Below are 26,556 nucleotides of genomic sequence, written 5' to 3' on the forward strand. Positions count from 1 at the left end.
TGCTGTGTGTCTCCATGAGTCACAGCTGCACAGGGCTGAGGAAAACACTGCTCCATCATGGTTATCTGGTGAGAAAACTGCTGAAAGCCTGTGCTTTTGGGGTGGCTTACTAAGAAACAAAGTTGGAACACAAAGAATCGATATTAATACTGAATATCAACACAAGTGGGAATGAGATGGGCATTTTTTTATGCCTTTGCTTCTTGCTTTCCCTCCAAATGCACAGAACAACTGAGGCTGAGGGAAATTAAAGTATCTACACCAATTAGGTATTATATTTTGTACTGACTAACAGCATGAAGGGCTTGGAGGGAAGAACTAGTTTGCCACATGCTCCAAAGGGGATGCTCTCAGAAGTTAGCATGTTCTTTCAGCTCAGTGAAGAATTCAGCCTGGTTCCCTGCATTCAACAAGTGGTTAGAGATGAGAAAACTTGGCTAGAAGTTCAGAGGAGCCAGAGATGGCAGAGGCAAGCCCACAGCAGAGGGGCTGGATTCAGCCTGTGGATATGCTTTCTTCCCGCAGCAGTACAAACATGTATTCCAGTGAGGTCTGTCTGCTATGCCTGAAAAGCCTGTTCCTTTTCAGAGTTAAAAATCACTGCTTGGAATAATCACAGAATCATGGAATGATTTGGGTTGGGAGAAACCTTAAAGTTCCACTAGTTCTAACCCCCTCTGCCATGGGAAGGGACACCTTCCACTTGTCCTGGTTGCTCCAAGACCCATCTAACCTGGCCTTGATCACTTCCAGGGATGGGGCAGTCACAGTTTCTCTGGCCAGCCTGTGCCAGGGACTCACAACCCTCATAGGGAAGAATTTCTTCCCAATATCTCATCTAACTCTGCCCTCCACCAGTATGAAGCCACCCCCCCTTGCCCTGTCACTCCATGCTCTTGGAGTCCCTCTTCAGCTGTCATGGAGCCCCTTTAGGCACTGGCAGGGGCTTCAAGGTCTCTCAGGAGCCTTCTCTTCTTCAGGTAAACACCCCAGGCTCTCCCAGCCTGTCTCCAGAACAGAGCACCTCCATGGCTCCCTCTGGGCTCACTCCAGCTGCTCCACAGCCTTTTCATGATGAGGGCCCCAGAGCTAGAATCAGTACTGTAGGTGGGATCGCATGATCTTCTTGGTACCTCCCACTCTCTCTCACACAGCCATTTTCCACATTTTAGACTAAGATTGTATTTCCTAGTAACTGTATTCTGATGTTTTCATGTGCAGAGGGCCATGACCAGCTGTCAGCTGAAGGCACTTGGAAAAGGTCAGCACCCCACTTCAAACAAGCTTGATGCTGCATAAGAAATACCAGCACAGCCTCCCCTCTCCTGACACCCCAGGGGACAGTGCAGGCAGGGGACAGCAGTGTGGCAGGAGGACAGGTAATGTTCCATGGATGGCTGCCCAGCTGGATTGTCACACTCCCGCCCCATCAAAGCTCAATTTGGACTTTACCCCTTGCAGGTAGAGAGAGGATTGAAGGCAAGACAGTTTCTGTCTGTCAGCTCCGCAGTAGGTCTGGCAATCTTGGGCTATAGAAGCTTATTGTAAAGAGATTCATGGAATCAGAGAGTGGTTGAGGTGGGAAGCAACTTCTGAAGATCACCTTGTCCTACCTTCTCCTTAAGCAGATTCACCCAGAGCAGGCTGCAAAGGATTGTGCCCAAGCAGGGTTTGAATATCCCTAAGGAAGATGATTCCACAGGCTCTCTGGGCAGGCTGTTCCAGTGCTCTGTCACACTCACAGTACAAAGTTCTTTCTCATATTGAGAAAGAACTTCCTGTGCACCAGTTTTTCCTGATGCCTCTTGTCCCATTGCTGGGACCTATTGAGCAGAACCTGGTCAATCCTCTAACAACCTCCCTGCAGGCACTTACAGAAAAGATCCGTTCCCCTCCCAAGTCATCTCTTCTTGAGGCTGAACAGCCCCATCTCCCTCAGCCTTTCCTCGTATGAGGAATGCCCCAGTCTCTTCATCATGTTTGAGGCTGAAACTGCCTGCAGCAGGGCAAGTCAGTAGTTTTCACCATTCATTGCTTTTCGCACAAGCAAAAAACATTTGTCAAACAGAGTTAGGCACAAAGCTTCAAACAGCGAGAGGGATGCCAGCCCCACAGGGAACAGGATGGGAAGGAAAGCCCTGGAGAGCCTTTGCAGAGGGATCTGGACAGGCTGGCTCGATGGGTTGAGGCCACTGTATGAGGTTCAATAAGGTCAAGTGCTGGGTCCTTCACCTGGGTCACCACAACCCTGTGCAGATATACAAACTGAGAGCAGAGTGGCTGAAAAGTGCACAGCAGGAAAGGCCCTGGGGGCTCTGATTGACAGCAGCTGAACATAAGCCAGGTGTGCCCAAGTGAGCAAGAATGCAAATGGTACCCTGAGTTGTATCAGCTACAGTGTGGCCAGCAAGCCTAAGGCAGATCCTTGTTCCCTTGTACTGGGCACGGATTAGGTACCTCAAATCCTGTGTGCAGTGTTACGCTCCTCATGACCAGAAAGACTTTGAGGTGCTGGAGTGGGTCCAGAGAAGGACAGTGAAGCTCCTGAAGGGTCTGGACCAAAGGGGCTGATGAGGAGTGGCTCAGGGAGCTGGGGGGACAGCCTGGAGAAAAGGAGGCTCGGGGGAACCTTTTCACTCTGTACAACTCTCTGAAAGGAAGGTGTAGCCAGGTGGGGGTCAGGCTATTCTCACAGGTAGCAAATGACTGTATGAGACAAAACAGCCTCAAGTTGTGTGGGAGGTTTAGGTTGGATGTTTGGGAAAATTTCTTAATAGAAAAGGTCATCAAGCCCTGACACAGGCTGCTCAGGGCAGTGGTGGAGCCTCTGTCCTCGGAGGGATTTAACAGACATATAGATGTGGCACTTGGAGACACAGTTTAGTGGTGAGTTTGGCAGTGCCAGGGGAATGGTTGGACTCAATGATCTCAGAGGGCTTTTCCAACCCAAATAATTCTGTGACAGAGCACGGAAACAAAGGGAGAAGCTGCAGACATGCAGCCCAGCAGGATGGTGTACAGCCACCAGCCCTACCATGACTAGCTGGAGCACAGAGCATCCCTCTTGCCTGACCAGGCTCACAAATCACTCAGACATCCCTAAACAGCAGCTTCCTGCAATTACAAGCAGAACACATGTGCCAATTAGCTGCACACCAATATCCTCTTTGGCCCTTGATCTAGGCCAGATCTCAGCCCTAGGGTGCAGCAGAGCCAGGTGCTTCATCCAAGATCCTGGAAACTGGAACATCCCCTGGCTGCAGGCCAAGAGGGCTCTCCCTCTCCTCTTCCTCACCCATCCTTCTCTTCCCTTTGCTTCTACACAGAGATGGCAGCTCCTACCTCCCCAGGTGCCTGTGCTGGGTGGGACATCTCAGCCAGAGACGGAAACACTTTTGTGGTGTACACAGGAGAGCAGCAATGTCTCTTCCCATCCTACACAAGCTGCCAGACTGCCAAAAAGTCTGAATTCTATACTGGCTGAGGGCAGCACCTGGGAGACCTCTGGCATTAAGAGACAGACCAGCTATGTGTGCCAGGATCTGTTCAAGAAGCAGCTCCAAGGTTCTCATACTTCTCTTCCCACTTTATGGGAGACTTGCTTTCCTCCCACAGTCCCAGAGCTTGTCCCCAGCACTGGCTGGAGCAATTGGTCAATTACATGGCACTGCTGCTCACAAACCATCCTGGGAACCTTTGAGTCCCTCCCTGGAGGTTTGGCTGCAGAAGAACATGCCTCCTGGGGACTAGTCACATGCTGAGCCTGAGAAACTGGCCCCTTGTTACCACCTCAGGGAATGTAATGCTGCCAGATGCACCTTAAAGGTGCCATGGCACCAACCCCAACAAGGTGGGCACGGCCAACTATGACAAAAAGCCTGTTGCCATGGGACAGGAGCTCTGGAGATGTTCCACTTCCTAACAGCTATACCTTTGGTTACCCAACCACTCACTTCCCTGACTTCCTTGGCTGGGTGGAGCTCTGTCCTCTGCTCCTTGTGGGACAAAAGGCCCCTGGAGAACTCCTGGCTCAGATTGAGGAACCCACAAGGGCTGTTTGTTCAGAGACAGACCCCAAGAGATGAGCCTCTGCAGTGTGTTGCTCACAGGGGTACATTCACATCTGCACGGTATGGCCTCACACTGTCCTCTCTCAGCACAAGGATCTGCGATCCACCTCCTACTCAACAAGTAAGCGTGCTCCCTATCTCTCCCTACCCACTCTGGATCTGAGAGGGTGAGGGGAGCACCACATGGGGGCTGGGAGCAGCCAACCCCTTCCTTCCCCATGTGCTCACAGGGTCTTCCTGCCCTCCCAGCCCTCAGCACACTGCTCTCATGTCTCAGAACCCTGCTCACCTGTTGACTTCTGAAATGTTGTTAATCCTTGCAGCTTCCAGAAGAGCATCTTCTGAAATGCAGAAAGAAGGAAGGAGGGAGTTAGCATGGAGAACACATATGGACATCCTAACCTGGAATGTGCAGGGGCTGCTGCTGCTTAGAGCTCTCACTGCCCACCCCAGTGAGCAAGAGCCTATTCCTGCGAGCAGGTTACCTAAAAACTCCTCGCTGTCTTGGTGATTGACTCCAGTCCCCCATCACACCCCCTGAGAACAGGGTGCTGCAGGATGCAGCAGGTATCCCAAGGCAGTGGACACAGTCATCCCAAGGTGTCAGCCTCAGCTAGAGCTTTCCAGACACCACAGAAGGGTTCCTACCAAAGAGTCAGAATGACACCCCCTGGCTAGAGAAGGGAAGAGCAGCACCCAGCTCTGGGAGATGGGATAAGCGATGGGTTGGGTTGGGAGGGACCTAAAAGCTTATCTCATTCCACTTCTCTGCCATGAGACGGGACTCTTTCTACCAGACTACATTGCTCCCAGCCTTGTCCATGAACACTTTCAAGGGACAGGGCAGCCACAGCTTCTCTGGGGAACCTGTGTCAGGGCCTCACCAAACCTCCCAGGCAAGAATTTCTTCCCAATATTCCATCTAAGCCAGCCCTCAGGATTAGAAGAAGCCAGTCAGTGGGAAACCATTGCCCTTTATCCTGTCTCTCCAGACCCATGTCCAAAGTCTCTCTCTAGCTCTCCTGGAGCCCTTTATGCACTAAAGCGTTAAGGATTACTCCTTCCCTAGAGAGCTTCCCAGGTTACAGCCAGCAGACAGGTTCCATCCCCAAGGAGGGACCCCACATCCTCTCCCAAAGGGCACAAGACTCTCTGTACTGCATCCCACTCCTCCCGCCCTGGGGCCGGCCCCAGCAGCGATAGTCACCCTTGGACAGGTGGTCCCGCAGGTAGCAGTAAGCCAGCGCAGCGACGAGGGCAGGCAGCCCTGCTCCCGGGGAGCAGCTCCCAGCTCCACTCTGACGCCTGCCTGGGTCTCCCGCATGACAGCAGTGCTGCTCTGCACCTGAGGGCCACGGCGTCGGCTCTCTGAGGGATGCCATAAGGCTGGACGATGTTGCTGGCACCATGCAGCCTGTGCTGGCCAGGCCGGTGGCAAGTCGCCGGGGGGTCTGCAGTGGGGCCAGGCCTGGAACAGGCAGCCCTGGCCTCTCCGCTGTGGAGGTGCCCTTTAGGCCTGGCCCATTAACTAAGGGAGAGCCCCTTGGGCCTGACCCCGTTGGTAAAGTGGGGCCTGGCGGAATAGCTGGCGGTGAGTCCCCGGGGACCGGCCTCCCTACTAGGGGTTCCCCCCCCAGGCCCCTCTGTCGCCCCCTGCAGGCAGCGATCCGCCATGACAGCCTCGCTCTCGGCGTCGGCGCGAGCCCACGGCGCCCCCTGGGGGCCAATACCGGGAGCAGCCGCAGTCGGGCGGCCCCGGCCCCCTCAGCCACAACCGCCGCCGCAGTCCCGTAGGTCGCACGTGACGGCGACCACCATGGCCGCGTTCGGAGGAGCCGCGCCAGCCCCTGTGGTAGCGGGAAGAACGCCAGAAACGCCAGCATAATTTCCTCGCTCCTCCCGCTGCGCCGCTCGCACCTTACCCCCCCCACCGTCGCTGAGGCCGGTGGACCAAGATGGCGGCTGCCGGCCGGCGGAGCTTGATGAAGGGGCGCGCAAGGCATGCCGGGAGGTATAGTCCCCACCGCGCCCCGCAGCGCGCTGTTCCGTCCCGACGGACTACAACCCCCAGGAGGCGCCGCGGCGCGGCCTTCCCGGGACATGCCGGGAAACTAGCGTCGGCTGCGGGACATGCAGGGAAGTGGCTGGTGGACTCCGGCAGGGGGCGCAGCACGGGGGGGGGGGGGGACGCGGCGCGCCCGGCCGCGCGCCTGTGTTAAGCAGAGGGGTCGCGCGCGCGGGCGTGCACGGACGGACGTACACGTGCACGCATATCAAACACCACACACACCCCGCACACACCCCACACACAAACACACACCCCAAACACTGCACACGCACTGCACAGACCCCACACACCAAACACATAGACACACCTGCACTCACACATGCGTGGACATACATGAGCACACACGTGTACTCACATGCACACACGTTTATTCGCGCACAGGGGTGCACACAAACATGCGTACACTCGCGCACACAGGGGTATTTCTACATGCACGCATGCAATGCCACACATACGCAGACAGGAACTTGTGCACACCTGCACACACACATGCTCTCCTGTGTACACATCTCCCGTGCACCTGTGCACACACGTGTGCAGCACCTGTACCCCCAGGCAGGGCTTGCACATGTGGTAGTATGAATCCTAGGCATCTGCTGCAGGCTGGCCTCAGAGTAGGCACATACATAAGCATGCATGTTTGTGTGAGTGCAGGTGTGTAGGCATGCTGTCCTCCAAAGTTGCCCATAGCCCTTTCCCACCCCAGGATTTGCCACCAGCAATTCTCATTCCACCAATTTCCTCCTGTTTCACCCCAATTCCCTCCATTTCCCCCTATTATCCCAGCAGCTGTTTGCCCAGTTTGCCATCCCACCATTACTCCAGCACTTCCACAGGGTCCCACAAACTCCTGGATTAAACAGAGCTGCTAAAAAAATGCATTTTAGGGATTTTATTTAAAAAAATATTTTTTTTAAGAAGACTTGGTCTTATTGCCTGAATTACTGATTTCTGGATTTAGCTCCACACACTTCTGGCAGATGTAGGATGGTGGAGCAGGAATTAGGATTGGGACCTGGGGAGCTGGGAAAGAACCAGGAATGTGGGGGAAGGTGTCAGAAATGAGCATTTCTGCACCCAGACTGGGGCCAGCAGGACTGGGAGTTGTTACAGAAAGCCCAGTGCTCCCAGTTCCCCAGTCCACGTCCCCTAGCTCCATCAGCTCAGTTCTCCCACTTCCCCAGCCCAGCTTGCCCAGCTTCATCAGCTCAGTGCTCCCAGTTTCCCAATTCCATTAGTCCAGTGCTTGTAGCTCCCCAGCCTAGTTCTTCCAGCTCGAGATCAGCCCAGTGCTTCCCGTTCCCCAGCCCAGCTCCCCCAGACTGACTGCTTGCTCCCCTTGCTCAGTCCAGTTCTTCCGGCTCAAATAGCCCAGTTCCCCCAGGTACCCAGCCCAGTCTCTCCAGCTCCTCAGCTCCTCCCACCATGCTCTCCAGCTCAGCTCAACAGCTTCTCTAGCCCGGCTCCCCCACTTCCCTCTGCTGCAGCAGCCCAGTTCCCTCAGTTCCCCAGCACAGTTTCCCCAGCTCCTCCAGCCCAGATACCCCATCCCCCCAGCCTGTCCTCCCTAGCCTATGACTCCCATGCCATCTGTGTAGGAATGGCATGTGGTGCCACGTGGCTGGACTGGCTGGGAATGTGGGTGCTCCCTCTTCCAGCGCCAGGACTGCTGGGGGCTGGGAGGGGCTCTAGTGTGATGGCTTTCATCTTTCTGCTTCCCTGGAGACAGGGTGGGAACAGCCCCGGCTTTCACAGCAGAGCTGCCAGAAAGGGCAGGGAGAGAAGGATGAGGGGAGAGGGTCCCCCTGCACCAGCCACAGCATGCTATACCCAGTCATCCACTGCGGATCCCACTTCCCAGGTGGGAAGCACCGAGGGGTGGGATCAGGGGGAGACCTAGGGGAAAACTAGGGGGGACTGGGAACACTGGGAGGGAGGAGTTGGGGGGATCTCGGGGGGGCGAGGGGGGGGCTACCGGGAGAAGCAGCAGGGAGGAGCTGGGGGAAAACTGGAACATCGAAGCTGAAACCGGGAAGACCAGGCGGGAACCGGGAGCACTGGGAGGAAGGGCAGCCTGTTGGAGAAGGAAGCAGTCCGAATTGGCGGGATACCAGGAGCAGCTGGAGGACACAGGTGCACAGAGTTGTGGGCATACTTCCAGTGGGATAGGATGCCAGAGATTCCCTTGGCTCCTTGTCCCAGATGAGGATGCTGTGAGCAGTGGTGTGGCATGGTGAGCCCTGTGATGCCAGGCCCCTGTCTCCTCACAGGTGCTGAGCATGGGGACATCCCTGTGCTCTCCTATCCCTCTGGCTATTGCATCCCTGGAAAGGCCTCATCCTGGATAAGGAGCTTGGTCCCACATCCCTGCTGCTGAGACAGTCTTTGCTTTGCCAGTCTAGGTACATGCTCTTTCATAATTTACACAGTTATTCATGGGAGCTGGAAGAGGGTTCCTCGGTGCTCCCAAGTGGAAAGAAAGAAATCCTGAGTCGGCAGCATTTTCAGAGCTGGATGGGAGCCAGAGCCTGAGCTTTTCCAAATATAACATCCTAGCTAGCACTGCCAATGGCAGCATGCCCACCTGCTCCTGGCCATGGTACCATGGGGATGCCATGGCAAGGCCCAGCACTGGCACAAAGGATGGATAATGGTTATGTGCTGCACGGGTACAGGGCATGGGCTCACAGCTGACAGTGTCACATCAGGGTGACCTGCAGCGTGGAGAGAGGCTGAGGGTCTCTGTCCTGCACTTGTGTCCCCTCCTACCCCAACTGGAATAATGGAATCATTTGGGTTGGAAAAGCTCGCTGAGACCATTGAGTCCAACCACTCCCCCTGTACTGCCATGGCCACTACTAACCCATGTCCTCACGTGTCACATCTTGTTTTTTTAAACCCCTCCGGAGACGGGGATTCCACCAGTGCCAGGGCCGGACAATCCTTTCAGTGAAGAAATTTTCCCAATATCCAACCTAAACCTTCCCTGGCGCACAGTGCAGGTGTCCCTGCAAGTGCCACAACTCTGTGCACCTGTGTCCTCCAGCTGCTCCTGGTATCCCGCCAATTCGGACTGCTTCCTTCTCCAACAGGCTGCCCTTCCTCCCAGTGCTCCCGGTTCCCGCCTGGTCTTCCCGGTTTCAGCTTCGACGTTCCAGTTTTCCCCCAGCTCCTCCCCGCTGCTTCTCCCGGTAGCGCCCCCCCCGAGATTCCCCCCAAGTCCTCCCTCCCAGTATTCCCGGTCCCCCCTAGTTTTCCCCTAGGTCTCCCCCTGATCCCGCCCCTCGGTGCTTCCCGCCCCGGCCCCGCCCCGGGCCCGCCCCTCCGGGTCCCATCGCGCCCCGCGCCCCGCAATGCCGCCGTAGGGGCTGGCGCCTCCCGCGGCACCGGCACCGGCGGGGTGGGGGCGTTCCGGGGCCATGTCAGGTCACGACGGCGGCATGTCGAGTCGCGACAGCGTGCAGATCCCTGACGACCGGGACTTCGGGGCGTTCCGGGCGCAGTGCGAGTCGGAGCGCGGCTGGAGCCTCACCTACAGCAAGGGCGGGGTGGGGGTCTGGGTGCAGCTGCTGGAGCCCGAGCGCGCCCTCCACAAGATCAAGGTGAGATCTCCCGCCCGGCACACCCTGGTACACAGTGAGACATCCCCATCCACCCTGGGCACCCCCAATCCACGGTGACACCCCGCCCCGGCATCCCTCGTGGACAGGGGTACCCAGCGACAAGGGTGGGGGCGCGGGGACGCCGCGGGGGGACCTGGAGGCAGGAGGGATCCTGGGGCGATGCTGCACCTTGGGCTTGGGGGGAGGGAGTGGGGACCCCACAGTGAGTGGGAACTTGAGGGTTTAATCACCACCCAGGGAATAGTGGGGTCCCTCAAGTGATGCAGCACCTTGGGGCGAGTGGGGACTTGGCCGAACTGGCCCCCGATGGCCAGCAGGGACCCCAGGACAGGTGGGGTTAACTGGCACACCAGGACAAATGGGCAGTCTGGGGACCCCAAGACAAACACAACTCCAGGGCTGAGCCAGGAACAAGTAGGCACCCCTGAGGGTTGTGCAGGGGGGACTAGGGGCTCAGCCAGGGACAAACAGGAACCCCCAGCGCATGTGGGGCCATGGGTCCTGCGTGCTGCTTCTCCCCACTTCACCCATTGGGAATGCACCTCCCATGCTTGCTGCACACCAGGGATACGCTTGGGGACTCTTTGGAGCCTGCAGCCACTGGCCTGCTATCATTGGGGTTGTCCCCCTTGCCCAGAGCTCCCTATGTCCCCACTGTATTCCCTGTGGGTCCCTTCTCTCTTGGTGCCAGTGTGCTGGCACAGGCAGGTGCACGCTTATCCTGGCTCTTACCTCTGGCAAAGTGGGGACACCGGGATTCCAAGAGACAACTTGAGATGGGAACAGTATAGGGGTTACACTGGAGTCTCTGGCTGGTGTCCCTGTCTCTGCTGGCACCTCCGTCATGCTCTCCTCGTGTAGTGGGTGGCATCACCCTTGTCGTGGTGTCGAGCCCGGGTGGTGGTGGTGGCAGCGGTGACGACGCGGCCTGCTCACACACTACTCTGAGCAGCTGAGCAGTTGGCACCAGCACTGCTGGGGAAACATATCCCTGGGGCACTGGCAGTGGCTATGCCTGGCTCCTGCCATGGAACCACTGGGTTGTTTCCACTGTAGCATGTTGGAGGAGTTTGGGCTGCTGTGACCTAGGAACAGGTCCCCATTGTGCCCTGGTGGCAGCAGTGAACTCTGGGAGAGGGGATGGTGGTCTCTGGGGTGTAGGGAGTCACTGGTGCCACTTGCAGCCTACCCCATCCCCACAGAGGTGGGGACCCATGGTGGGTGGGATGCGGAATGTCCATCACTGTGGCATCCAGGCATGATGGCATGGGCATGGCTCTGTGTGACAGTGCATCCCAACCTCCCCCCACCCCAAGCTCATGTCGCCTAGCCCTGCTGTTTGGTCTTGGGGGTTGCATCCCAAAACTTCCCCCGGACTGAGGTGGCACTTGGGTGCGTCCCCTCCCTGTCCCACAATCCCAGTGTGCCACGTTGGCATGGCAGGGACCCAGCCCACTCCAGGATGTCCTGGCACAGCTGTTCCCGCCACAGCACCTGGAGCTGTCTTTTGCCTGCAGGGGTCCCTGAGCCAGGTCATGCCTCTTTCCACACCCTCTTGGACAAATCCTGTTTGGAAAGGTCCTGCTTGGTGTTCATGTGTTGATTCCACGTGTCTGTCACTAGGTATTGGAGACCCTGTAGGGTAACAGTTCTTGTCCCCACCCTGTGGCCCCCAGCAGCACCCAGGTCTACCATCCCACCCAGGATGAAATGCTCCTGCTGGGAGCATTCCACTGAAAGGATGGACACATGTGGCATTGCTGACGTGGCACAGCAAGGTGCAGCCCAGGGGTTTGCCCCTCATGCTGGGGGTCTCTTCGTGGGTGCTGGGGATTCTCTGCAGTTTCCCAAGAGCTGGTTTCCCCCTAAATTCCTCCTGGATTCCTTGCCTAATTAAGTGGAACCTGAAGGTCTCGCCCTGCTTTGAGGCTGCCACTCCCCTCCTCCCCGCCCCCCTCCATTAGGGATGCAGCTCCCGTCTAACCCGTTTTCTGGAGTCTGGGAACAAGCTGGTGCCATGGCTGATTTCTCAGTGGGACATTTCGTGGCCTTGGGACTGGCTATGGGTTGGGGGAACCCAGCCAAGACACCCCATCCTACCCGGTGGGGCAGTGAGTTGGTACCTGGGCATCTGAGATCTCCCAGGGATGATAGTTTCCCCTCTAAATGGGCTGCTCCCAGAGGATGGCCAGGAGCCATCCTGTAGGATGCAGCAGAAGGATCTGGGGTGTTGGTGAAGCTGCCAGTGAGGATGACCTTGGGGACCCCCTTGGTGGCTGCAGCCCTCACCACTCCCCCAGGTAGGGGTGGTGGATCTCCCCTTTGCATCTGCTCCTGTCCCACAGTCTGGCACCCATTCTATGTTCCCTCAGGCATAGCATAACCCCAGCCCTGGGTACTTCATCTCTTTCTCTTCCACCTCCTCTTCCTCCTCCTCCTCACCCCATTAGTCAATATTGACTCAGGGTTGGGTGTGCGTTTCCAGGTGCTTCCCAGGTGGCACCATCCCCTCTCCTGCTGCGACTCCCCTGGCACTCCCCCAGGATGCAAGTCACCTGCAGGGCAGGTCCTGCACTACTGGCTTGACCAGCCTTGCTGCTCTGGGAATAATGCACCTGAGCATGGTGCTGGGCTGGCCTGGGTGCACGTGGGAGCAGGAATTCTTCAAGAAAGTCATCCAGGAAGGCTCTCCCAAAACTGCCCTGCAGCGGTGGGTGTTCCCAGACAAGTTTTCGGGTGAATGGAGGAGCTGGAGTGGGCTCTGTGGAACAAGGATGGGTCTCTTGAGATTGAGGATAAGCACTGTGGGGTTGAGGGCAGACTCCATGGGGCAGGGATGGATCTGTGGGGTTGAGGATGAGCACTGTGGGGGTGGGGCTGGGCTCTGTGGGGCAAAGATGGGATTGAGGATGAGTGCTGTGGGGGAACAGGCTCCATGGCTGTGTCCCACCAAGGGGCCATGTGAGGCTGTGCCCCATTTCTGGTTGCTTCTGTGCTCCTTCCCAGGGCTGGGAGGGTCTCTAGTACCGCATGCTGGGATGACAGGGCCAGCCCTAAATCCTGAACTGCAGGGTCTGGGGGTCCAGAGGAGCTGATGCCATCCCTGGGGATAAACAGGAGCTGGTGGCATTCCCTGGGACAAGCTGCTGGCTGGTCTCCCTGCCTCACGCTTGGCTCCAGCACCCTTGACCTTGGCAGATGGCATCCCTGCTACAGGAGATGCCCTCACCTTCTCCATTCTCCTTGTCTCTTTACCTTCCGTGGATCTGGCTGTCGTAGTTACAGAGCAGCTCCCCACTCTGCACTCCCCCAGTCCCTTCTGTGTGATCCATGTTGTCCCAAGGCACCAGGCACAGCCCTGCATACTGGCTTCTCTTGGCTCCCCTGTGCAGGAATGCCACTTTGCAGGGAGCACATCCACAGTGATGGGGGGGACAAGTGGGAAACAGCATCCTCTAGTACCCAGGATTCAGCTCCACACTGCCTTGAGGCCCTGCATGCCTGTACTACAGGGTGGCTCTGGGTGGCAAACTGAGCTGCTGGTTGGGATCCAGGCCTTCTTGGAGGAGGTTGCATTGATTTTTTTTTTTTTTTAATAAACATCTGAGAGGAGACAGCTCCCCCCCACTTGCTGGGGCTTCCCACAGCTGCCTTCCCACTTGGGGGTCCCCATGGCCTCCTTCTCTCCTAGGGGTCCCCACAGACACTCTCACACTGCCTCCACTGCCCCCTCCTGCCTGAGGGTCCCCAGTGCTGTCCTCTTATGAGTTCCCCACAGCCACCTTCCTACCTGGGGGTCCCAATGGTCATCCTCCCACCACGAGGTCCCCACTGCCATCCTATTGGGGATCCCAACAGGTGACCTGCCCAGGAGTCCCCATGGCCACTCTCCCACCCTGGGGGCCCCTGGTAGGTCTCTCATGCCCCCTGCCTTGCAGTGCAGGATGGAGTGCAGGGACGTGCCGGCGGAGACGCTGTACGACGTGCTCCATGACATCGAGTACCGCAAGAAGTGGGACACCAATGTCATCGAGACCTTTGACATCGGGAGGCTGACGGCCAACTCCGATGTGGGCTACTACGCCTGTGAGGAGGGGGCCAGGGGGATCTGGGTGGTCCTGGGGGAGGGCTGAATCCCAGGGCTGCTACCACTTCACCCCTGGGTTTGGCATCTGGGGGATCCATGGTGTCTGGCATTGAAGGGAGGAGCCTGTATACCAGTTTGGGGGGATTTCGAGAAGGGGACCCCATTCTTGAAGGTGCTTGTCTCACTCTGGAACATCCCACCCGGTGTTGTCCCTAGGGAGGTGTCCCAAGCCCCTGAAGAACCGCGACGTGGTCACACTCCGCTCCTGGCTGCCCATGGGCTCTGACTACATCATCATGAACTACTCTGTCAAGCATCCTGTGAGTTTAGCAGGGGTCCTGTGGTGCTGGGCTGGGGCTGGGGCTCACTCAGAGCTTGGGGAGATAGGTAGGAGAGCTGACGGGGTCGTGACAGCCCTGCTTGTGGCTGGTGCCTGCTGTACCCCACCTGCCCTGACACTGACTCATGTTCCCTCCTTGTTCCCCACCACAGAAGTATCCCCCTCGCAAGGACATGGTGCGGGCTGTCTCCATTCAGACAGGCTACCTGATCGAGGGGACAGGAGCCAAGAGCTGCATCATCACCTACCTGGCACAGGTGGACCCCAAAGGTGAGAGAGGGACCCCCAGATCTGTGCCCTGGGGCTTAGCACCCTCAAGTCCTTCCCTCATGTCAGTGTGTGCTTGGGGGGGCCCAGTGGGGTCCTTATGGAACTCAGGGGGGTTTAGTGCGGGGTCTCATAGGTTCTCAGTGTAGGCTCATTGGGAGTTCAGGGTGGCCTCTATTGGGGCTTAATGGAGACTTTGGGCTCAGTGAGGGCTCAAGAGTAGCTTGGGGGGCTCAGTGGGGGCTCAGGGTGGGCTAAGGGAAGGCTGAATAGGCACTCACTTGGACTTAATGGGGGCTCAGTGGGAGCTCAGGTTGGGCTGGCGGTGGCTCAGTGGGGATTCTTTTGGGGCTCTGGGATTTCAGGGCAGGGTCAGTAGGGCTTCAAGCAGTCTCAGGTTGAGCTCAGGGGGACTCGCGGTGGGTTCAGGAGGACCTGTGGATATGCTCAAGGTGGGCTTGGAAGGGTGCATCAGCAGTAGCATCTTGGAATGCAGTCAGAGCCAGACATGGAGCATGGAGCAATGTCAGGAGGAAACATCTTGGATCTGTTCTCTTGAAATCTTTCATTTTTGGGAGTTGAAGAGGGACCCAAAATGCTGAAATCACTGGTTTTGACATCTGCAAGAGCAGAGAGCAGTATGGATTGAACCCTGTTCCCTCTCTTTAGCCACATGTGCCCATTGAGAATGCTGTGGGGGTCCTGGTTTTTAGGCACTTGGGGGATGCTGGGGGTCCCACTCCCAGCCACCCCTCGCTTCTCTCCAGGTTCTTTACCAAAGTGGGTGGTGAACAAATCCTCCCAGTTTCTGGCCCCCAAGGTGAGTTTGCGGCATGGGGGTGGGGCTGGTGTGAGGGTAAGGGGTCTCTGTGCCCATCTCACTCTTCCTGCCAGGCAATGAAGAAGATGTACAAGGCATGCCTCAAGTACCCTGAGTGGAAGCAGAAGCATGACCCTCACTTCAAGCCCTGGCTGTTCCCGGAGCAGAGCCGACTCCCAGCCCTGGCACTCTCTGAGCTCTCCCTCCAGCATGCAGATTCCCTGGAAAACATTGATGAGAGCTCCTTGGCCGAGAGCAAGGAGGACCGTGGCGAGGGCAGTGACGAGGACAGCCTGACCTGATTCCCCTGGGAGTTCCTCTCCTTGTTCCCCTGGCTAGGACAGCCTGACATGACACCCCCCCCTGGGGGCTCCTCTCCCTATCCCCCCCACTTCCAACATGGTTTGTGTCTCTATCTCACACACCTGTACACATGTACCCCCATTTTGAGTTCAGGGGGACCCTCCCATTGTTGTACCCCTGTCTGGGGACAGCAGGGACATAGTGGGTCCCCCAGGGTGAAAAGTTGGGGGTTGTCTGGTCACTTACCCCTTGTGGGACACCAGTGTTTTCCCTATAGGTGGCAAACCCAAAGTGACCTTCAGCTTTTGGGGGGGGCAGAGGAAAAGGGGGGCCCTGTGCCTGCTCTTCAGCCCTGGAGACCCTTCCAATGAGCTCCCCCTCTGCCCCCCATCCTTGCTCCCCATTTCTGTTATGATCCAACAGAACTGCCTTCATCCCATGGGATCCCCACCCCCAGCAGACCCCTAGGGGGTGCTTGGGCACCTGCCTGCACCTCTGGGCATGCAGAGGGGTTTTTGGGGGGCTCCTGGCACCTCCTGGTGTGCTGGGAAGGAGGGCCTTTGGGGATTTTTGGCATCTCCAGGCATGTAGAGGGGAAGCTTCTAGGCTCCTGGCACCTCCAGCATGTTGGGGTCTTACTTTCAGGCACATGGGATGTGTTGAGGGGCTCATGGTACCTCCAGATGCGCTGTGGTGGATGTTTTGGGGGCTCCTGGGATCTCGATTCATGCTGGGGGGTGGGTCTTATGGGCTCTCAGCATCTTCAGGTTTGTTTGGGGGAGGCTTTGGGGTAAGTTCACACCTCCAGGTGTGCCCAGTGTCTCTGGGGGCTCCCAGCATCTTCAGGCACGTTGAGAGGACTTGGGGGGCGCTCCTGGCACCTCCAGGTGTTCTGTGAGTCTCTGAAGGCTCCTGTCCTCTCCCCTGCCTTTCTAGGATGGGGACCCTTTCCAAGCTGGGTGCCTGAACCCTTCCTCCACTGGAATTTGAGGCCTTGACTGGGGGTTTGGGAGCTGGTCTTTGGCCATGCTCCTGCCCCCTCCTTTTCTGGGGGTGCCCAGGGACATGGGAGATTTTGTACCTTGTACCAGAGCAGATTATTTAGGAATAAAATAATTAAATCTGGCATGGGAGGGACTCAGCCTCTGTCCCACCTTGGTCCTTTGGGAACCATCCCTGTCCCCATAAGTGCACTCAGGCAAGGGGTCCTTGCTCATGTTGGGTGCTGGTGGGGCCCTCAGAGGTTGTGGGACTGTCACCTCCAGGGGTGTTCTGGGTGGTGGTGGTGCCACCAGAGGGTGACAGAGAAACCCCTAAAATGAATTTGCACTGGGCACTAATTAGGCATGAGGCTACATGCCCCTGTAGTTGGTTTTCCCACAGCCCCAGCCAAGCCAGTACTACCAGTACATTTCCCCCAAAACCTCCTCTGGGAGAGGAGACATGGGGGACGAACTTTGTGGGCACTCTGGGGGGATACATCCTGGCTTCTCCAGGAAGAGAATACTGGGGAACAGAGCTGACACTCCCAGGGATTGTGGGCCCTTTGTGGAGCCCTGGGACTCTTGTCTCCTTCAGGGGTGCACCCAGGGGCAAAGCTGCTTGTGTACCCCACTTCTGCCCTCCTACTGCTGTGGCACCCGAACATCTCAGCAGGCCCCAGCCCTTCTCTGCGCCCTAGCAAGGTCTTGGTGGGTGGCGTTGTCCAGCATGTGCCATTCTCTGTGCCTGTATCTCTGTCACCTGTGGGGCTGCAGTGGGCACTAGAGACTTGTTTCCCATTTCTTCTGTTAATTTCCACCCCCCACACCCTCCACCTTCCTGCCACCCTCCTGCACTGATCACAACTAAAAATAGAAGCCAATTAAAAAGGAACTCGGCCACCACCTGCCTGGCAGGTTGAAAATGGAGCTGAACTGGATATAGGACACACTGCAGCGGCTCTGGAGCCAGGGGGACACGTAGCAGGGCAGGTGATGGGGTAAAGCCCCTTATGGGGAGGGTTTAGGTCTGTCAGCTCTGGGTGGTACAGCTGGAGACCCAGAGTTGCAGTACCAGAGAGAGAAGATGGCTCCAAAGGGAAGTGGAATATGCTCTGGCACATGTCTGGTGCCAGAGGGGTTGAGAAGAGCTGGGGTGCAGGTACGATATATGGAGGGGGTAGCGGTCTAAGGGCTGTGCTGGGGACATCCTCAGATACTGACACGGGTCATCCCTGAAATGCTGCTGGGAAGGACTACAAGGCTTCAACCCTTCAGGGATCAGGCTCGGGCATTGTCGCTGGCCCCTGGGGTCTCAGACAGCACTTTGTTGTATGACCCCCCCCTAAATGGGGTAAGGCCATAGCACCCTCTGCCAAAGGCTCTGGGAGGGTATCCCCTCCCGAGATGGATCCGAGTGTCCAGGATAGGAGAGCAGGAGCATGTGATGGTTCTGGGGAGCAGGATAGGATAACATGGGGGATATGATGGTTCTGGGGAGTGGGGTAGGTAGCGGGGGGATGTGGTGGACTGGGGGAGCGGGAATTCCAGGAGTAGGTGGGATGCAGGCAGTAAAGGAGCTTTTTAGGATATTTCACACTGGCCCCCTGGCTGAGCCCCACTGAGCACCATACCCTAACTGTGGGGCTGAGTCGTGGCCCCTCCTGCCCATGGCCTCGCGTGGGCGAGGGGCCGAGCATGGGGGCCTTCCCACCCCAGAGCAGGCAGCCAGCGTGTCCCAGTCCCAGAGTGCCGGGATGAAAGGACCATTGTCCCAGGCTGGGCAGCCGTGAGGGCTGGCCATGGACACCCCACATCCCCTCTGCGTCCCCAAGCCCTCCCACTCTCCTTCTTACCCCCTACTAAGACCTTGGGAATTGTGTGGGGAGGCAAGAACCCCCCACACAACCAATTAATTATTTTTTTGGGGAAAGTCCTGGCAGCCTTCCCCTTGAATCCTGTTTCCACGAGGCAGCCAAAGCTCCTTGCAGGAACAAGCCTGGGCCTGGCAAGGGGGGCCCTGAGTGCCCCTGCCCCGGGAAGCGCCCCGGCGTCCTCTGGGAGCCGCCGCTGCCACCAGACAGAGGTACTGCGTGTTCCAGGGGGGCTGGAGGGGCAACCCCAGCGCGAGCGGGGGGTGGGGGAGGGGGGGCACTCTAACTCCTCAGCGTGATTTCTCTCCTGGGGGAAGTTGTGTTTCCTTCCACGTGTTTCTGTGGGTCCCTGGGCACATGGTGCAGTGGGGGGGGGGGGGGGGCGGCACTGGGGATACTGGGAAATGTTGGGGCGGTGCGGGGAGTATGGATTGTTGTTCCCTGGCTCAGCTGCAACAGTGGTGTGCTTCCCCCTGATTGGGGTACTCATGCCACGGATTAACCCCAGTATACCCCAGCTCAGCCCCGGTACTCCCGAGCCAAATTCTAGTATGCCCCAGCTCGCTCTCAGCACACCTTAGCTCGACCGCAATATGCTCCAGGTCACCCCCAGAACACCCCACTGCAATCTCAGTATGTCCCTGCTCAACCCTGGTTCAATTCCAGTATGCTCCAGCTTCCTCCCAGTGAAACCCCAGTTCACTCCCGGCTGACTCCAGTTTACCTCCAGTACACCCGAGTTCAATCCCAGCTCAACCCCAGTACACTCCAGTTGAACCCTGGTACTCCCCAGGTGGCCCTCAGCTGTCCCTAACTCATTCCCAGTGCACCCCCACTGAATCTCACTATACCCCAGTTCACCTCAGCACATCCCAGCTCAAACCCAGTTCATCCCAGTTTAATCCCAGTATTCCCCAGCTCCCCCCAGCACATCCCAGCTCCTCCACAGTATATTCCAATTCACCCCATCACTTCCCAGCTCAATACCAGCACATCTCAGCTTAACCCCAGCCTTCCCAGTTCACTTCCAGTATATCGCAGGTCCCCTAAGCAGACCCCAGCTCAACCCCGGTATAACCCAGCTCAGTCCCAGTCTCCAGAGAGCCCTGGCATTGCTGATTGCCCTCATTCCTGTGCCACTGCAGGGGTCCTATTGCCTGGTTGGGGTGAGTGACGTGTTGGGGGATACTGTGTGGTTGTGCTGCCGATGCCAGGGGTGAAGCTGGATAAAGGGACCCTGAGGACCTAGCTGGAAGATTTGTTTTCTGCTGGGGATCTGGCATGTCCCTGTTCATGGCCAAAAAACAGCGTCAGCTGCGGCTGTGCCAGGCCCCCTGCCAGCAGTGCCTGTGTCACACTAACCACCACCAATAGCACCCAGATACCAGGTGATGCTGGTAGTGGGCTTCCCTTGCTTTCCTCTTCCTCGCTGCTTCCCAGTCTGTCTGGCAAAGCCTGGAGCTTTACCAGTGCTGTGCAGCTGGAACTGGGATGATGGTTGCTTTGTCCTCCAGTAATGGCAAGCTGGGTCCATGGACACCTTCACACTGCTGGGGCTATCGGGTTGTGTTTGGGGTGCCCATGGGCTGCACCTGCACGGGGGGTTCCTAGGTCTAGCACCATTGCAGGGACAGCAATTTTAAGTTGTGGGTTCAACCCCAAAAGCCAATTTTTGCAGGCACAGAGCTGAGTGCTAGGGGTCAGTGGCTATTCTGGGGTGCTCCAGCAGCTACGGGGGATGTGTTATGGGCCACAGCCAGGACATCAGGGATAAGGATATTTAGAGCAATATTGAGGATGTGTTTGCTGCCAGAACTTAGCCTCAGAGCAAAGTGAGCCCTTGAGATTTTGGGGGTGTCTTGTGGGAGGCAGGGAGTTATGCTCCCCCATGCAGGGAATGATGCAGCTCCTGTGGCAGGACTCTGTGGCTGTGGGGGGTTTGATGCTTGGGGATGATTTGCAGATGAGTCCCTCAAATCTACAGGTGAGGGAGAGCCCGGCTGTGTAGAAAGTCTTTTGCAAAGAGGGGGTGGGTGCACATTGTTGGTGGTCCCAGTACTTCTGTCCCTGCTGCAGCATCCCCTGGCTTTGCTTATCTGCGGTGCTGTAGTGGCCAGGGGAATCCAGGGGGGTGGCCCTGGTATGGTGTGACCCTGCTGTTGGGGACAGAGCCTGTGCATGGGCTGGAGTTGCACCGCAATGAGCATGAAGAGGAGGTGGGAGGGCATCAGGGCTGGAAAAGGGTACACCCCATCCATAGCTGGAGGGGTCACCCCTCTTTCACTTCCCACTTACAGGAAAGTGAAACAGGGACCTGCATGGTTTTAGTGCTGGATGTTGGGTGATGGGGCTGATTTCTCATGGAGGAAGGAGGTGCCATGCTTCCCAGGGGACCCATCAGGGACTCATCCTCTGCAGCCAGGCTGTTGCCACAGCGCCTCCCCCTCCTCACCCCCCAGCATCACCAGACCCTGGGACATTGGACCTCCTCTGGGGTGGTTGTGCAGGTGGGGGGGTTGGCTTCCTGACCTAGTTTGCTGGCAGCTTCCATAAAGTGTGTCAGGAGCTGAGAGCATTCCAGTGAAACTCAGTGGGTAGCAACAGTATTGCCAGATGTATTTACCCCTTTTCTGCCTGTATTTCCCCATTTCTAGTTGGACTTACCACTTTTTTTGACTGAATTTGCTCATTTCTGGCTGCATTTGCCCCTTTTCTGGCTAAATTTGTGAGGCAGGCAGCAACATTCTGTTTACTGATGCAAACTCATCTGTTTGTTGGTGCCACAGCCTGGGATATGTTTTACCTTCCCCATGGGGGAAGGGGAATGCAGGTGGGACCTTGAGGAAATGAGGAACTCTCAGTTTTCCTGCCCCCTTGTCCCTAACTTCTCACCCACCTCATCACTGCCCACCTTCCACATCTGTGCACACCCTCCATCTGCACAGAGAGCCAGCCTGGGACAGTTCTCATGTAGGGACACACCCTGGTGTGTGTGTGAGCCCTCAGGCCCCTGAGAAGGGGGCTGATGAGCACCCTCTGGCTTCTTCACATGAACCACCTGGAAGTGGCAACTCATGGCAGAGGGAGGAGGCTCTGGATTGTGATTCCGCAAGCTTGAACTTGATCCCTGAACAGCACCTGAGGGGTTTGAATATCATTTGCAATTTCTTTGGCTGAGAAGATCTTGAAAATGAAAAAGCCTCACTCTCCCAGGAAAGACCTTGGGTGCTGCTGAGCAGATGGGCACCCACTGAGGTGGAGTGTGGAAGGTTTGGGTGGGAAGGGATCTGTGGAGTTCTGGGTGCTGTCCCGGCACCCTTTGTTTGCTTTGGAGTAATCACTGCTTGCTGAGGATTCTGCTTGGGCAGTTTCAGGGTGAGGATGTGGTGTTTTCAATTCCCAGCTGAATGGAGAATCTGTGGTAGCCCTAGGAGGTCTGTTGGAGACATCACATTCACTCCCTGGATCCAGCAGGAACACTGGTGACATTGGCCTCATTCTGGCTGGCCGTGGCCCCTTGTCTGAGGATCTCTCCTTAATTTAGGCAGGAAAAGGTAAAAATTGCTGTGGTGTGAGACTGATTGCCCGGTGCTGCTGGAGCTTGGTGGCTGAAGAATCCCCCTTCCCACTGGTGGCCAGCCCTGTTCCCACAGGTCCTTCCACCACTCGGCTTTGTTCCCTCAGCCCACAGGAACCCTGGTGGGTAACAGCTTACTGCCCTCTCTGGGAATCCACAGGGGTCCTGGGGTGGTGCAACATGGCAGCCACCTGCCTGCGTGTCCCCTTCAGTCCAGTGGCCAGAGCTCAGCTTGTCCTGCTGCCCCACTACGCCCTGTCCTTGGTACCAGGTTCCTGCCGTAGTACTGCTGAGCTCTCATTTCCCAGAGATCACCCTGCCTGGCTCTTCCTTCTTCTCCTGCTGAAAGCCCTGCCCCGTCCTTCTGTCACCCAGGGCTCACACCGCCTCAAGATCCGGTCTTCTTGTCCCTCATGGCGGCTGTGGTCAGTACATTACCACACTGAGGTCTCACAGTTCTGGTGGGGCCTGGGGTGACTATTGCACCACATCCTAGCTCAAAACTCTGCTTGGCTTTCCGGAAAGTTCCCATTGCTGAGGTGGCGTTTGAGGAAGTACTGGGGCAGGCAGAGACCCCTTGGCAAACCTCCACTGCGCCAGCTGAACCACAGGCAGGCTGGCCATCTCCTCCTGCTGAGCCAAGGGACCGTGTGCTGGTAATTAGCTTTCCTTGATTAATGAGCCCACAGACCTGGGGAAGGGGAACATGGGGTGCAGGCAGGGTTTGCCTACATTAGAGGAGGAATTGCAATGGGAACTAGATCAATCAAGTGGGTGCCAGACACCCAACAGTGCTCCTGTGCTGGATTTTCCTGGCTCATGGCCACTATTCTGGGTGCCATCGAAGGGACACGCAGGGAAGACCTGTGGGATGGCCACCACTTTTATTGTGTGCTTGGGTGGTGAGTGCAGCTCTGTCAGTGACATCCTGATGACCCTGGTCACACTACTCGATCCCTGGCATGTCATTAAGCGTAACTGATTACCCAGGGGAAGCTGGAGCCAGTGAAGGGAGTATAGTATACTCGCCTGTCACTTCCAGTCAGAGCCCACAGTTTCCCTGGCATACACAGCTCCTTAATTGAACAAGCCCAGCCCTCATTAGTGCCCTACCTGAGGGCTGGGAGTCCCATGGCCCTGAGAGAGTGGTGGGATGCAGTGGGAGAAGGGTGGGCACACTCCTGCATCATGGGGGGCTCCTCCCTGGGTTACAATGCTCAGCTCTGCTGGGGGAAGAGGTGCATCCCAAATGCTCTGTTGAATTGAGGGCATCTGAAGTGGGCTGGGGTAGCTGCAGGAGCCCTCAGAAAAGCAGCTAACACCCAAGTTTGGGGATAGAGGGGCTTGCTAAGCCTCTTGGTCCAGATAAAAGGGACCAGCACCAGGCACCCCCAGACCCTTCATCCCCAGCACTGGGAGAGTGAGGGCTGTGTGGGTTTGGGATGGGGCTGAGGGGTCTGGTCCTCATGTATTTTGGCATCCTGACTTATCCCCCCAGAGCACCAGCCACAGTGCCAGGGTGCTGGCAGCCCTTGCCATTCCCTCCTCACACCATTTGTCCAGCCTTTAAGTATCTTACAAAACAGCCCCTGTGGTGTTGCCTAATCCCGGGGAGGAATGCAGTGGGTCAGCACTGGGAGGATTTGTCCTTGGCAGGGGCCACAGCTGGGGTTACCCCCCGATCCCCAGCAGCCTGTTGGGTTACGGCATCTCCCTGTCTTGGTTTTGCTTCTGGAATATCCTCATCTTGTTTAGCACAGAGGTTAAATGATTAATGATAGAAGGAGGGAACCTAGAAAAGGCCTGATGAATTATTTACTTGGTGAGGGCAAAGGGCCCAACAGCAACGGGGAGCTGCCAGCCTGGCACACCGGGGACACTGCACTTCCCTCATTGGAGTTTTGTCCCCATCCCTGTCCGCAGTGAGTAGCAAGGAGGGCCCTCAGCCACCCCAGATAGTGCTGGGGCAGTGCCAACGGTGAGTGCTGGTGCAGCTGTCCCTTCCTGATGGGTCTGTCCCACCATTGCATCAATGTCCTGGCACAGCACCGGGGATGTTGGCACTGGTGTCAGTGGGTGACAGTGGTGGTGACTCCTTTGCTCTAGCCAGGACAGGGGACATTTGTGGGAGCCCCATACTGGTGTCACTGTGTTTCTCTCTGCTTCTCCAGAGCCAGTGCCCAATTGGGGTTGAGCCTGCCTGCGCTGGTGTCACTGGGATGTGGTGACAGCAATGTCACCCAGCACCATTACTTATCTATTTTCAGTAATAGACAAGGGCTTTCTAGGTGTGGAGGTGGGAGAGAGAATTTTATTCTGATTCAGGGATTTTGTGGTGCTGGTTGGGATTGCTGGGACCAGTGGGAAGGTCCTGGGTGCTGATTTTTCTGGTGCTGCCAGCAAGGAGCCACAGGGGTCAGTCAGCCCTGGGTCCCTGTTGCTCCTTCCTTGGTCCTTGGAGCCTGAAGCAAAACCAAACTGTACCAGGAAGTGCCAGGGAAGTGGCACTGTGGCCACATCCCAGCAGCACCACTGAGATGCTGGTGTCTCGAGGTGTAGGGGTCATTGGCTGTGGGGACACCATAGTGTCTCAGGCTCGGCAGTGTCCAGTTAGTGCCAGGTTGAGGACGAGCCTTGCTCAGCTGTGCACTTTGCACCGAAACCTCAAGTGCTGCTGAGGGACCTGCCTAAGTCACAGAAAATGTGACTCTGATGGCAGATCAGACTGGCCTATTTACGGCTCCAGGAAATCCTCTGGCTCCTTAGCAGGTCTAGAAAAACCTCCAGCAAACACAAAATAAGATGGTGCCAGGGTCACTAGCAGTGCTGTGTGTGCTGGCATGATGAGATCTGCCTCCTGCCTGGAGCCTGCCGAGACCATGATGCTGGTGGGTGGGAAGGGCAGGGTATCCCATCTGCTGCTCGTTGGTATAATGAGGCAGGGATTTGCCCTGCCAACAGGTATGGCGTGGGATGGATGTTCTGCTGCAGGAGCTGAGACACCAAGTGAGCCCCATGTCCCAAGCTCTCGATGCCACAAGGGAACTTTGCTAGGTGTGTGCACCAAGGGTGCTGCACAGGTGCTCTGCCAGCACTCCAGAGTGTGGTGCCATGCCAGAGCAATGCCAGGGATAGGGCTCTGGAGTAATGCCATGGTGCGCATGTAGTCTGTGAGGAGGGGTTTAATGTGGTTTGGGTTGGGGGCTCCAGTGACAACACCCTGCCACTGGCTGTGATAGGGACAGCCCAGGAGAGGGGACAGCCTTCTGGATCCAACTGTCCATGTAACTCCATCCTGGCTTGCTGCTGTAAACCAGGGGAGCTGCGTCCTGGAGGGTGACAGCTCTGAGGTGCAGCCAACAGCTGCCCTGTCCTTGAATCAGGCATATTCAGGCACATTCCCTCATTATCCACAATGTGGATAATCCCCTACTGCTCTGTCTCACAGCCCAAATACCACCCCCTGGGACCAAGCTGGGGCTCCATGGTGCCTTCACTTCTAAAGGGATGGCCTCTATGTTTCAATGCCTAAACTGGGACCCTGCAGCATTCTACACCCCTGCAGCTTCCCAGTTCAGGACTGGGTGATCCAGGGGACACAGCATGGTTGGAGGCCATAGGAAAACCAGGTTGCTTCACTGGGAATGTTGGTTTTGGGACTCCAGGCTTCACCTGGTGTGTGTTTTGGGGACTGATCCTGATCCTGTTGTCTCCATTCCCAGGTCCTGATGTCATCCTGAGCCTTGCTGGCAACAGAAGATGCACTGAGTAGTGCAGGTTTCTGTGGCCAGCTGCCTGCCATGGAGGAGGAGGGATCTCTGCCAGTGGCTGCATGGCTGTCTGCCCTCCACCTCGACCAGTATGTGGAGAGCTTCCAGCAAAGTGAGCTGTGGTCAGTGTGGGACTGCCGGGCTCTGACAGACGAGGGGCTCACCCACCTTGGGGTGCTGCTGCCCGGCCACCGCCGCCGCATCCTCCTGGGGTTGCAGAAAGCCTTCGCTGAGGCCCCGCTACCCGCCGGGACTCACCAGCCCCCTGCCAGTAAACCTGTCCCCATGAAATGCCACATCTTCCGCCTGAGCACTGCAACAGGGCTGGAGCGGCTTGAGCAGCTGGGGCCCAAGTGCCTGCCAGTGCCCGGTGGGACCCCACTGCTGGAGCCAGAGAGGGGTGCAAGCTTCACCCAGCTGCCCCCACCCATCCCACCCAGGGTGGGATGCCACCCCCCCCTCAAATTCTCACCATCACTATTGGGGGACAGTCCCGAGCCCCACCCCGCATCCTGCAGCCATCTCCCAGTCCTGGAGGACCCCTCTCCACCAGCCCTTGGGGAGAAGCCCCCTGCTGACAGCAGGGCGAGACCCCCATTGCCGCCACTGCCAGCCAAGCAACACCAACTGGGAACCAAGTGCCAGAGCCTGAAGGGCCCTCCATTGCCTGACCGCCCCCCCGTGCTCCCCCCCAGGGCTGTGTTCCAGAGGAGGTAAGGGGGGTGGCAGGGGCATGGGCCTGGGGATGCCCTAAGGTGGCTGGGTCTGTGTGGGGGA

General features: G+C 57.2%; 3 protein-coding genes and 1 long non-coding RNA gene across 10 annotated transcripts in view; 3 read left to right on the forward strand and 1 right to left on the reverse strand.

Moving 5' to 3' along the window:
* The window catches only part of CLPB (ClpB family mitochondrial disaggregase), a 73,919-nt gene extending 67,938 nt beyond the window's left edge, over nucleotides 1-5,981 (reverse strand). The window contains exons 1-2 of the mRNA XM_053935847.1: nucleotides 5,278-5,981; nucleotides 4,360-4,411 (exon numbers count right to left, since the gene is read on the reverse strand). Of these exons, the coding sequence (XP_053791822.1) occupies nucleotides 4,360-4,411; nucleotides 5,278-5,953 (728 nt within the window). The 5' untranslated portion in view covers nucleotides 5,954-5,981. The remainder of the gene's footprint in view (nucleotides 1-4,359; nucleotides 4,412-5,277) is intronic.
* LOC128784341 (uncharacterized) lies at nucleotides 3,919-4,565 on the forward strand. Its single transcript, XR_008429438.1, has 2 exons — nucleotides 3,919-4,191; nucleotides 4,394-4,565. It is a non-coding gene; the product is annotated as an uncharacterized LOC128784341 (long non-coding RNA).
* Nucleotides 5,982-9,472: 3,491 nt separating the features above from the next.
* STARD10 (StAR related lipid transfer domain containing 10) lies at nucleotides 9,473-16,715 on the forward strand. The gene is made up of 6 exons (XM_053936263.1): nucleotides 9,473-9,740; nucleotides 13,700-13,847; nucleotides 14,065-14,168; nucleotides 14,341-14,458; nucleotides 15,223-15,275; nucleotides 15,350-16,715. The coding sequence occupies exons 1-6, from the start codon at nucleotides 9,558-9,560 to the stop codon at nucleotides 15,575-15,577; spliced, it is 834 nt and encodes a 277-aa protein (XP_053792238.1). The 5' UTR covers nucleotides 9,473-9,557; the 3' UTR covers nucleotides 15,578-16,715.
* Nucleotides 16,716-23,904: 7,189 nt separating this feature from the next.
* The window catches only part of ARAP1 (ArfGAP with RhoGAP domain, ankyrin repeat and PH domain 1), a 29,304-nt gene continuing 26,652 nt past the window's right edge, over nucleotides 23,905-26,556 (forward strand). For all 7 annotated transcript variants that reach the window (XR_008429306.1, XR_008429307.1, XR_008429309.1 and 4 more), the window contains exons 1-2: nucleotides 23,905-23,987; nucleotides 25,732-26,492. Coding sequence is in view for 3 of the 7 variants with exons in the window: in XM_053935178.1 (XP_053791153.1) it covers nucleotides 25,810-26,492 (683 nt within the window). In the remaining 4 variants the exon portion in view is untranslated. The remainder of the gene's footprint in view (nucleotides 23,988-25,731; nucleotides 26,493-26,556) is intronic.

The sequence above is a fragment of the Vidua chalybeata genome, chromosome 2 (assembly GCF_026979565.1).
Source record: "Vidua chalybeata isolate OUT-0048 chromosome 2, bVidCha1 merged haplotype, whole genome shotgun sequence".
In the NCBI taxonomy this organism is placed as follows: Eukaryota; Metazoa; Chordata; class Aves; order Passeriformes; family Viduidae; genus Vidua; species Vidua chalybeata.